At 44.9% G+C, this 13,079-nt stretch overlaps 1 protein-coding gene across 3 annotated transcripts in view; it reads right to left on the bottom strand.

Moving 5' to 3' along the window:
- The window catches only part of LOC132382009 (CTD nuclear envelope phosphatase 1-like), a 59,732-nt gene extending 58,732 nt beyond the window's left edge, over window positions 1-1,000 (bottom strand). For 2 of the 3 annotated variants that reach the window (XR_009508175.1, XM_059951793.1), the window contains exon 1: window positions 650-996. Coding sequence is in view for 2 of the 3 variants with exons in the window: in XM_059951793.1 (XP_059807776.1) it covers window positions 650-751 (102 nt within the window). In the remaining variant the exon portion in view is untranslated. Of the gene's footprint in view, window positions 1-649 lie in introns of all 3 variants that reach the window. The other variant, XM_059951795.1, reaches the window with a different exon arrangement.
- Between the last annotated feature and the right edge of the window lie 12,079 nt (window positions 1,001-13,079).

Genomic DNA, 13,079 nt, shown 5'->3' with positions numbered 1-13,079 from the left:
CTCCCCTCGCCCCTGGACCTTCCCCCATTATCCATCCTACCTCATTCCCCCTCTCTCTACTCTCGCCCCCGGTTTCCTCCCCTCGCCCCTGGACCTTCCCCCATTATCCATCCTACCCCATTCCCCCTCTCTCTACTCTCGCCCCCGGTTTCCTCCCCTCGCCCCTGGACCTTCCCCCATTATCCATCCTACCCCATTCCCCCTCTCTACTCTCGCCCCCGGTTTCCTCCCCTCGCCCCTGGACCTTCCCCCATTATCCATCCTACCCCATTCCCTCTCTCTCTACTCTCGCCCCCGGTTTCCTCCCCTCGCCCCTGGACCTTCCCCCATTATCCATCCTACCCCATTCCCGCTCTCTCTACTCTCGCCCCCGGTTTCCTCCCCTCGCCCCTGGACCTTCCCCCATTATCCATCCTACCCCATTCCCTCTCTCTCTACTCTCGCCCCCGGTTTCCTCCCCTCGCCCCTGGACCTTCCCCCATTATCCATCCTACCCCATTCCCCCTCTCTCTACTCTCGCCCCCGGTTCCCTCCCCTCGCCCCTGGACCTTCCCCCATTATCCATCCTACCCCATTCCCCCTCTCTCTACTCTCGCCCCCGGTTTCCTCCCCTCGCCCCTGGACCTTCCCCCCCGCCGCCCGCACTCACCGAGCGGAGTTGCCTCCGCGCCGCCTCCACACACACGCTCCACACCTTCACGGCGAACCACACGAAGTTGTGGAGGCCCATCAGGAAATACTTGCTGAACATGGTACGGATGCGAGGAGCGAGCTCAGCCCCGAGAGCCGACGGCCACTCCACACCGGCTCGGGTCCGGAGCCTGCTCGCCCATCACCGCGACGCCGCCACTATCGCCATCTTCACCTTACGCTCCGTTAAAGGGATGCGGCGTTCGCTCTTAAAGGCAACGTCTCCTGGTCTTCGCCGACCGGCTGGCTGGCGGCGGCGCGCTCCCAGCTTGCAGAACTCAGATCACTTCACCCTCCCGGGGAAGTTCTTCCACAATTACTCCGTGTCAGGCCTGAAAATGATGATCAACCTCAAATCCACTTTAATATCTGCAGTTATGCATTCACATCACGGTAGCAAGACATTTAACAACAGCAAAATGCAAAGCTGAAACAACTGTCAAATAAAACTGGACTAAAATTTATTATTCTTACATTTATTTCAAAGGCAAACTTTATTCATTATTATATGTACAAAGACAAAAGAATAAAATTTGTCAAGCTCATTACAGTTAGTGTCATTCAGTCTGTACGTTCACTGGTGCCAACGTGTTTTATTTTACATAAATATGAGAAAATCTGCAGATACTGGAAATCCAAAGCAACAGACACATTTTGTCGGAACTCAGCGGGTCAAACAGCTACTGTGGAAAACAGTCGACATTTCAGGACAGGAAAGGAAGGGGAGAAGACAGAACGATAAGGTGGGGGAGGGGAGGATGAAGTACAAGGTGGTAGGTGATAGGTGGAACAAGGAGAGGGGAGGGGTAAAGTCAAGAGCTGGGAAGTTGATTGGTGAACGAGGTAAGGGCTGGAGAAGGGGGAATCTGATAGGAGAGGGCAGGACCATGGAAGAAAAGGGAAGGGGAAGAGACACCAAAGAGAGGTGCTGGGTAGATAAGGTGAGAGATGGAAAAAGGCAATTACCAGAAGTTTAAAAAATTGATGTTCATGCCATCAGGTTGGAGGGTACCCTGAAGGAATATAACGTGTTGCTCCTTCAACCTGAGTGTGGCCTCATCATAGCAGAACCAGAGCCCATGGACTGACGTGTCAGAATAGAATTGAAATGCATGGCCACAGGGAGGTCCCACTTTTTGCAGCAGATGGCGTGAAGGTGCTCGACAAAGCGGTCTCCCAATCTACGTCAGGTCTCTCCGATATACAGGAGGCCACAGGATGCAGTAGATGACCCCAACAGACTCGCAGGTGTATTGTCGCCTCACCTGGAAGGACTGTTTATGGCCCTCAATAGGAGTGAGGGAGGAGGTGTAGGGACAGGTGTGGTACTTATTTTGCTTGCAAGGATAAGTACCAGGAGGGAAATAAGTGGGGAGGCATGAGTGGGCAAGGGAGTTACGTAGGGAGCAATCCCTGCAGAAAGTGGGGGGAGGGAAAGATGTATTCAGTGGTGGGGTCCCGTTCGAGATGACAGAAGTTTTGGAGAATTATGTGCTGAATGCGGAGGCTGGTGGGGTAGTAGCTGAGGACAAGAGGAACCCTGTGGGAGGAAGCAGACATTTGTGAAATGGAAGAGGTAAGGGTGAGGGCAGTGTTGATGGTGGAGGAAAGGAAACTCCTTGCTTTGAAGGAGGAGGACATCTCACTTGTTCTGCAATACAAAGCATCTCTGGGAGCTGATGTGGCGGAGAAGGAAGAACTGCGAGAGGGGGGTGGCATTTTGACAAGTGACGGGGTGGGAAGAGTATAGAAGTACAGAGGTTTATAGGCTATTTCTGACACCTCTCTCCCCTTTCTCCAGTCTATCTACTAATATCTTTTATAAACCCACTGTCTCCCACACACTGTCCTGACGAAGGGTCTTGGCCCAAAACGTCGACATTGCTTCTCCTGATAGATGCTGCCTGGCCCGCTGTGTTCCACCAGCATATTGTGTGTGTTGTTTGAATTTCCAGCATCTGCAGATTTCCTCGTGTTTGTCTCCCACAACTATCAGGACTATACTACTTCCCACTGTCACTTGCTCGTACACCTCCTGCCTAACTACCCTTCTGTAGCTGGAGGAGCAACACCTTATATTCTGTCTGAATAGCCTCCAACCTGATGACATGAACATCAATTTCTCAAACTTCTGGTAGTTACGCCCACCTCTTCTATTTCACCATTCCCCATTCCAGTTTCCCTCTCTCACCTTATCTCCTTACCTGCCCAACACCTCCCACTGGTGCTCCTCCCCCTTTTTCCATAGCTTTCTGTCCTCTCCTATCAGATTCCCCCTTCTCCAGCTCTTTATCTCTTTCACCAATAACTTCCCAGCAATTTTCTTCACACCCTCCCCCTCTCCTGGTTTCTCCTATCACCTGCCACCTTGTACTTCTTCCTCCCCTCCCCCTACTTTCTTACTCTGATTTATTCCTTTCCTTTCCAGTCCTGATGAAGTGTCCCAGCCCAAAATGTTGACTCTTTACTCTTTTCCCTAGATGCTGCCTGATCTGCTAAGTTCCTCCAGCATTTTGTGTGTGTTGTTTTACATAACACCATCGCTGGTCATTTTGCCCCCTGGGCGATTCACTATTTCAATGCTTGAGGGACTGCCCAACCGGACTCAAACCCCAGTGCCCACTATTGGAAAGAGTCTAGGTTGTGCTCCTTCCCCACAAAGCCTTTGCATTGGCTGCAAATTTCAGCGCACCTCCCAGTATGCACTCCTGCAGCCTGGAATATACCATTGTGGACATCTCGCTATGCTGCATCCTAGCAAGTTTCAGTGGTATCTTTTGAAGCAGTCGGCTATGGGTCACATTCCAGAAAGAACAATCTATGGCCGAACCACGTTGTCAAGGATATTCCCCTTTCAGTAGAAGCACTAAGTCTTTTTTTCTTTTTCCAAATTTTTATTGGTGAAGCGCTAAGTCAAAGCTGGGTTTGCATGTGTAAATGAATGTCAGTAGTCACAAAACATCAGATTAGATGCAGGGTCATCGTTCATAGAACAGATTGGCCAATTATCTCATGACATTGGCCATGCATAGAAAAGACAAAAGTCTTTCAGGGTATATAAAGAGTGAAAGAGAGGTGAGAGCGAATATCAGTCCCACTAGAAAATAACGCTGGAGAGATAGTAATGGGAGACAAAGAAATGCAGACGAACTCAATAAGTATTTTGTGTTAACACACTAGCAGTATGCGAGAATCTCAAATGTCAGGGGGCAGAAGTGAGTGGAGTCACTATTACTAAGGAGGAGGTGCTTGGGAAGATGAAAGGTCTGAAGATCAGTCACCCGGCCCAGGTGGACTATACCCCAAGGTTCTGAAAGAAGGAGCTGAAGAGATTGTCGAGGCAATCTTTCAAAAATAACTAGATTCTGGAATGGTTCAGGAGGACTGGAAAATTGCAAGTGTCATCCACTCTTTCAAAAGAGAGGGAAGCAAAAGACCGTGAAATTATAGACCAGCTTGCTTGACTTCAGTGGTTGGGAAGATGGTGAGGTCCATTATTAAGGAACACACACAAAATGCTGGTGGAACACAGCAGGCCAGGGAGCATCTATAAGGAGATGCTACTATCCATTTCAAGAGGACTAGTACACAAAAGCAAGGATATAGTGCTGAAGCTTTATAAGGCATTGGTCAGACCAATTTTGGGCCGTTTATCTAAAAAGGATATGCTGGCATTGGAGAGAAGGTCCAGAAGAGATTCACAAGAACGAACCCAGAAATGAAAGGATTAACATATGAGGAGTGTTTGATGCCTCTAGGCCTCTACTCAATGGAGTTCAGAAGATTGAGCGAGGATCTCATTGAAACATATTGAATATTGAAAGACATCGGGGTCAAAGGTTATGGGGAGAAGGCAGGAGAAAGGGATAATAAATCAACCGTGATGGAATGGCAGAGCAGACTCGATCAGTGGAATGTTCTAATTCTGCTGCTGTGTCTGATGGTCTTATGGTCTAGTAGGATAAATAGGAGATGCAGAAAGAGATAGTCTCTTGGTTTTTGGACACCATGCATTGGGACAGATTAAGAAATTAAATAGTAATTTTCAAAGGATCCTTGGATTTGTAAATTAGAGACACAAAACTAGCAAGAAATGATAACCCTTGATAAATCACTAATTTGTCCTGGTCAGAATACTGCTCCAGTTCATTCAAATAAGACTAGTTGGCTTAGGAAAGGATGTAAAGGTGATTTGTTAGAGTAGTTTCTAATATGAACCACAGAAACACAGAAAATTCCTGCTCAAACTGAAGCAATTTGAAAATGGACATAACTTCAGCGGTCAATCAGACCTCTCATTAGAGATGTCTGTTCCAACGGAAACAATCCCAACACAAACAGTTCTTCCTCATGTCTATAATTTGCCAGTCCTGGTCGCATGCTCATAAACCTCACAAATGCTCTATGCATTTTTAGTAGGACCACTCTGTGCTTGTATCCTAACGCTTGGCCAGAGAAAACGAATATCGCTGTGCTTGGACAGGACCTGCCCTCCTTGGATTAGGGAACGTTAAGGGGGAAAGGAAACATGTCCACATTGAGCCAATCATGGCCTTTGATGGCGCCGGGGGCGGTGACTCTTTGCGAGCTGCTCGCTGCAGATACATCCATTGCTTCTACGATAGTTATTCTGCCACTTTAAATTTCAATCCTCTATCTCTAAGAATGATTACGTTTTTTTCTGTATTGTTATTGTTCTGCTTCAATGTACTGCGTAAAGATTTGACCCGTATGAACAGTTCGCAAGAAATGCTTTTCAATGTACCTGTGGCAACAATAAACCAATAACAATAACTTAAGGATGCTGTGTGCTTCAATAACAGCACCCCTCTTTCTTCTAATTAATCACGAAGATTAATGTAGAATCAGTATCATTGGGTGGTTGATGGGCAGCGTGAAGCTGGTGGGCTGAAAGACCTACCGACATGCTGACTTCCTTTATGACTTTATTAGTTGAAAAATATTTCAAGTGGATTCACCAGAGTAAATGAAGTGAAACTTCCTCACAATTGAAGAGTTGTTGACCAGAGGACACAGCTAAAGGTTCAGCAAATAAACCAGAAGTAACTTGAGGAAAATCTTCTTCGAACCACTGTTTAAGATTTGGAATACACCATTTGATAGTTTGACGAATATGCATTCTCTTCTCTGATTTCTGCATTAAGGAATATTCTCCTGCACGTTGGTCCTTGTGGTTCATGTTAATCAGTTGCCAGCCCTAGAGCCAAAAGCAGTTTCTTCTCATTTACTTTATTAAAATCTATGACATTCCAGTTGAAAACTCATCAAAGTTCAAAGTAAAGTCTATTATCAGAGTACAGACATGTCACCACAGACAACCCGGAGGTTCCTTTTCTGCGGGCATACTTAGCAAATCTATAGAACAGTAACTGTAAACTGTAACAAACTGTACAAATGCAGATATAAATAAATTACAATAAATAACAAGTATGAAATAACAATATAACAGAATCCTTAAATGAACGTAGTTATCCCCTTTTGTTCAAGAGCCTGATGGTTGAGGGGTAGAAAATGTTCTTGAACTTGGTGGTGTGAGTCCTGAGGCACCTGTACCTTCTACCTGAGGCCTGGGTGGTGAAGATCTTTGATGACGGATACTGCTTTTCTACGACAATGTTTCATGTAGATGTGCTCAATGGTTGGGAGGGTTTTACCCGTGATGCACTGGACTGAATCCACTACCTATTGTAGGATTTTCCACTCAAAGGCATTGGTGTTCCCATACCAGGCCGTACTGCAGCCAGTCAATACACTTTCCACCACACGTCTATAGAGGTTTGTCAAGGTTTTCGATGACATGCCGAACTTCTGCAGACCCTTGAGGAAGTTGAGGCGCTATCGTGCTTTTTTCACAATAACATTCATATGATCGGTCTGGGACATTTCCTCTGAGACAGCAACACCCAGGAACTTAAAGTTACTGATACTCTCCATCTCTGATCTTCCAATGATTACTGGCTCATGGACCTTTGGTTTCTTTCTCTTGAAGTCTACAATCTGTTCCCTGGTCTTATTGACATTGAGTGAGAGGTTGTTGTCATTACACTACTTAGCCAAGTTTTCAATCTCCCTCTAGTATGCCAATTCATCACCCTCTTTGATACAGTCCACAACAGTGGTGTCATCAGCAAACTTGTACATGGTGTTGGTGCTGCACTTAGCCACGCAGTCATAGGTGTGAGGCGAGGAGAGCAGGGGGCTAAGTACTCATCCCTGTGGTGCTCCTGTGCTGATGGAGATTGTGAAGGAGGTAATTTTGCTAATCCAAACTGACTGGGGTCTACAAGTGAGGAATTCCAGAATCTAGTTGCACAAGGGGGTATTGAGACCCAGGCCTTGGAGTTTGCTGATGAGTTTTAAGGGGATGATGGTGTTAAATGTTGAGCTGTAATCCATAAGGAGCATCCTGATATATGCATCTCTGCTGTCCAGATGTCCCAGGGGTGTATGAAGAGCCAACGAGATAGCATCTGCTGTAGACTCATTGCTTTGGTAGAGAAATTGGAGCAGATCCAAGTCACGACTCAGACAGGAGCTGATATACTTCAAAACCAGATTCTCAAAACACTTCATTACTGAGGATGTAAGTGCCACTGGGCGATAGTTTTTTAGACAGGTTGCCACACTCTTCTTGGGCACTGGCACCAATTGAAGCCTCCTCGAAGCAGGTGGGTACCACACATGCCAGGGCGAGAGGTTAAAGATATTTGTGAACACACAGTCATATGGACAGCATAAGCCTTCAGTGCTTGTCAGATACTCTATCCAGACCAGATGCTTTCCTTGGATTCACTCTCCTGAAGGCAGCCTGCATGTCATCTTCAGAGACTGAGACCAAATGATCATCAGGAGACATGGGGGGGGGGTGTGCAATGGTTTCTCCCTGTTTGGGTGGTCAAAGCAAGTGTAGAAGCCATTGAGCACATCAGGAAGCAAAGCTCTTCTTGTTGGAGCTCTCCTTGCTGAACAATAATTTTGTCTGCTGAGAGACCTTAGTGCTTCTTTTCAGCGAAAGAACTACATGCATGGATTGATTCATGCACTGTAATACCAAGTGCTTCGCCCAACAAAGAAAATAATATTAATCCTTAAGTGGATTACCATCTTTTGATAGTGCTGACATTTACTCAGCCTTGACTGTATGACAGCAATTACAGATTCATGTAGAGTTGTATTCATAACACAGGGGAATGGACAGTGAACAAAATGTTGATGTATTTTTACTTCCACTGGTTTAAGAATCACCTGAATGTTATTTTGTTCAAAAGCAGGCTTTATTTGCAGAGCTGCATGTCGTGTTTGACATTCAGTTTCAGAGCTTGTTAAAGCATCTGCAAGAGATCAGCCACAATGGACCTTCAGAGAACAAGGAGGGACCCCTGGCCACTCAAATAGTTTTACAGAGTTGACGTTAACATTCACCCATCCCGTACCAATTTCTACACCCCCTGTCATTTCATCCCTTCAGGTGAACTTTATGACTTTCTTCCCTCAAGATATGGCTGGACCCTCTGAGTTCCTCAAACAGTTTTTGGTTTTGCCCCCATCTACAATGATCACCTCATCAATTGAATTCTTCTGAAATGCCCCTTCTAATCTCAAGCGGAAACCTTATCTCCACACGTACCCTCTTAAATTTCCACAATTGTCAAGTCTTTTATCATGTCACCCTCCAGACTACCTCAACCTATCTGTTCATTCCCAATAATGATAACTAGTCGATGACTGCAGATAGCCAGCCAGTGGTGTAGCGGCATCCATACTGTACTTCAAAGCGAGTGGTCCCCAGTTCAAATCCAGCCGGCTCCTTGCACACTTTCCATCTGTGCCGGGTTGAGGGGCGAGCTAGCAACTCGGCCTTGCAAAAGACAGACAAATGCTAAAGAAATGACAAGGTTGATACCTGATCTGCCACAAGGCATGGAGCGGAACAACAACAACAATTACTGCATCATGCTTAAGGACTTTTCCTGCATCTTCACCAGTGTCCTCTTATTCATTAGGGCTTTGTTTCCACTTCTTCCATCCTGAAGCTGCCACAAAAACCAGCCATCCTTCAACATTCCTCATACTTAACTAGTGAGAGATGGCAAGAGATGTCAAATTATCCATCTGGGTTTGGTGTTGCATCAAGCCAGAGGCAGCCCTCACCTGAAACAGCATTAATGCACTCTGCTCTGCATTAAGGGTTGGGTAAATGTTATTCCTATCAAAAGATGGGAATGAGAAGCATAACTGATATCTTCCTTTCCAAAGCTGGCATTCAAGGCTTAATTTTGGATTTCTCTCTCAAGGAATCAGAGCGTTGTGATAAGAGTAAGGGACCTCCAGATTCATAGTGTCACACAGCACAGACTAGACCTTTCCACCCATCATGGCAATGCTGGCCATCCATCCAGTACCCATCAACTCATTCCCATTTGTCCGCACTTGGTCCACTGCCTTTTATGCCTTGGAAGCTTGAATGCTCATCTAGATACTTAAATGTGATGAAAGTACCTGACTTTATTACCTACTCGACTGTGGGGGGGGGGGGTGCATTCTCACCCTCTGGCATGAGAAACCTCATCCTCATCCTCACATCCCCTCTAAACTCTTCCGCCTTACCTTAAACCTCCCACCTCTAACTTCAGAGTCCTTCATCATGGGGAAAAGCCTACAATTGCCTGTCCTTTCTATGCTCCTCATAATTTTGCGTTCCTCAATCAGGTCCCCCCTCAGCCTTTTTTGCTTCAAGAATAGCAAATCCAGCTTACCCAGCACTGGCCATAACTGAAACGCTGCATCAAGAGCAACATATTGATGAACCTCCTCTACACCTTGCCACACACTGCACCTGTCCTGCGCCTAGACCAATGTTTTATAAATTTGTACCATGATCATCCAGCTCTCATGTCCCACACCCTGGCTAATAAAAGCAATTATCAAGTGTGTCTTCTTTGTTACTCCATCTGCCTGTACTGCCACCTTCAGGGATCCTTGAACTTGTACATCAATGTCCACCTCTTCCTAGGCCAGGGATGGCCAACTGATGACACATGTGCCAAAAGTGGCACATCGCACCCCAGTGATAGTAATAAAAAAGTAAGCCTACTCATGCAAAAAGTATTAACCAAAAACTGATCTGTAGAAAAAAAAATCTGTAACAGGAATTCAAGTAGCTTAGAGCTAGCAATGGGTTTTACTGACAATAATTCTGAACCTTAGCAATTATTTTTAGTGATTTTATTATTTCGTGCTCATCTTTTGGCGAATTTTATCTTCTTTCACATTAATCCGTTTCCAGTTAAAAAAAGTTCAATGAGTCAAACTAGGAAAGAAGGACTTCTGTTCTGCAGTCGCTCCCCAACTGTTCAATACACATTTGATAGTTGTTTGATCCTGAGGCGCCAGGCGTCTGCACCAGCAGTGCGTCGCAGGTTCTTGCCAGTCAGTTTACAATTGACGCTCGTGCGCTACGGAGTTGTGCTTTGTTCGTGCGTTGTGAACATTTGCAGTTTGGTACTTTTTCAAAAATTAAGCCTTGTTTATACATTCAGTTACCCATCACAGTGCAAAAGAAAAGCAGTAAGTGATAGTAAGCGTGAATTCAATGACCAGTGGAAAAATGAGTTCTTATTTATAGCGGTTCCATCAGAAAAACTGTTGTGCATTATTTGTGAAAACACTTCCTCACATAATAGAAGATATGATCTTAATAGACACTATAAAACACAACATCAGACTGAAATAGAAGGAAAACTGAAGCTAGTGCTTGGGTCTGAGTTACGGAAAGAATATGTGATTAAGAAAAAGGAAGAAATCAAAAAAAAGACAAAATAAATTTGTTAAAAGTCACGTTAAGATAAGTAATGTTTATCTTGTTTTTATATTAAATCAGTATATCATGTAAAAATGCTAAATATGTCTATATTAACATATTTTTACGAGAATGGAATGGGGGTACAAGAGCTGTATGGCACATCTGAACTCATGCGTGAAAAAATTGACGCATGGAATGTCAAAGGTTGGCCACCCCTGCTCTAGGCCTTTAGCATTGCAGCTTTTACTACAATGAGATTGCAGTTGTAAACGCAGGAGGTCCTTATTGAGCATCAGCAATGAGACCTGGTGCTAAAAACCCTTGGAAGAACTTTTCTGATCTCAAGGTATGTTGTGGTCTTGAAAGTGCAGAGTAACAGGAGGTGATTAAATAGAATTTCAGTGATTCCAATTGCAGAGTTTACTTCAACATGCTGTGTGTGAACAAATAACTCCATACAACTACAGATCTTAACTGACAAGACTAATTCTGATCTTTATACCCCACTATTGGGAGATAGAAGCTCATTTTGTTAGCCTATAAACTTCTGAGGGCCAAACTGCAGATACCCAAAATATCCTTCTGCCACAGTATTGTGAGAGGGTGATCTTTGGATACACGTACACTAGTACTTACTGACAGGACAAATATGACCGTGTATTATGTGGTACACAGCCTCTCTGGAACCTTATTAATTCCAGAGGAGAGAGGGGTACTGGGGCAAAGGGCATGGTTCAATGTAGTCTAATTAATGCAGCACTATTTATCTATCCAAGGCATAGATTGGGTGGTTGGCATGGACAGAATGGGTCGAAGGGCTTTTTTCCATTCTGCAGGAGAGGGGCATCAAGTTTAAATTCCTCAGTGTTATTATTTCAAAGGGCCTGTCCTGAGCCAAGCACATAAATGTAATTATGAAGAAAGCGCAGTGGCACCTTAGGAGCTTGCAAAGATTCCGCATGACGTCTAAAATTTTTGACAGGCTTCTACAGACGTGTGGTGGAGAGAGCCTGGTATGACCTTGAAAGAAAAATCTTACGAAATTGCAGTGGATATGGTCAATCCATCACGGGTAAAGCCCTCCACACCACTGAACACATCAACATGAAACATTGTCACAGGAAAGCTGAGTTCCTCCAGCATTTTGTGAGTGCTGCTTGGATTTACAGCATCTACAGATTTCCTCTTGTTTGTCATCCAGCATCAGGGACCCCCTCCTCCCCACCCCCTCCACCCAGGACATGGCCTCTTCTTGTAAAAATAGTCAGCTCCATCATGGGTACTAGCCTTCACAGTATCCAAGGAGCGGTGCCTTAGGGAGGCGGTATCCATCGTTAAACATTTCCACCACCTAGGCAGGGCATGCTCTCTTCTCATTGTTACCACTGGCAAGGAAATACAGAAGCCCGAAGGCACACACTCAGCAATTCAGAAACAGGTTCTTCTCCTCTGTCATCCAATTTCTAAAATGAACCCAGTAGTACCTTACTACTTTCTAATTTCAGTTTTTATTTTGCACCGCTTACTTTAATTTTATTTAATAGACATATGTATACTTCCTCTGAGTCTGAGCTTTTTCTCTATACTTATTTCTCATGGATTTCGTTCTACTGCTGCCCTTAAGCTAACAGGTTTCATGACGTACGCCGGTGATATTAAACCTGATTCTGATTATTCTCGCTGCTGCCATCAGGAAGATGCAGGAACCTGAGGACTCACAACACCAGGTTCAGGAATAGTTATTAACCCTCAACCACCAAGCTCTTGAACCAAAGGGGATGACTTCACTCAACTTCACTTCATCATTGATATGTTCCCACAACCTTTGCACTCACTTTAAAGGACTCGATGTTCTCGATATTTATTGCCTACTTATTTATTATGATTATTCCTTTCTTCTTGTATTTGCACAGTTTGTGTCTTTTGCACCCTGGTTGAACACTTGAGTTGATGCAGTCTTTCACTGAGGCTATTATGTTTATGTAATGCCCCAGTTCAGATTTTTACTGCTGTGCTGTAGGTATTTCTTTTTAACAGTTCTGTCAGAGCAGTCGGTTCCCCTTTCAGCCTGTTTGGGTTTGAGGTGAGATAAGGGGCTTTGTTGTTCAGCTTCGGAAAACGGTGTCAGCCCATCAGAATGGTGGAATTGGGGGAAGGCTCTAGAGAATGCTGGTTTGAGAGTTTTTGCAAGGAACACCGGTGTGGGTCTAGGTCCTTATTAGCAGGAGCTGGGGGCAGACAGGAAGGAAGGTGGCTGAGGATGCCGACTCCGTGCACAACATGCTTTGTGCAGTTGAATGGTTTTAAGGAGGAAGCCCGTGGGAGAGCCCAGTTGTTCGAAAAGGATTTCAAGCGATATTCTGAAGGTTCTGTGTGTACATTGTAAACAACCGCCTCTGGAAGATTTGAACTCCACCATGCACATGTGTTTAAGTATAATGGGCCTTTTTTTTCCTTATCTCCTTTAATAACCGGTTGCTTAAGTTACCATTCTTAAATATACTTTTTTATAACTGTATGCAGTGTACCATCTGCTATTACTTGCCGATGGGTGGGAGCAGGGGCA

The sequence above is a fragment of the Hypanus sabinus genome, chromosome 27 (genome assembly GCF_030144855.1).
Source record: "Hypanus sabinus isolate sHypSab1 chromosome 27, sHypSab1.hap1, whole genome shotgun sequence".
Classification (NCBI taxonomy): domain Eukaryota; kingdom Metazoa; phylum Chordata; class Chondrichthyes; order Myliobatiformes; family Dasyatidae; genus Hypanus; species Hypanus sabinus.
This window is presented reverse-complemented; position numbering and strand designations above follow the sequence as displayed.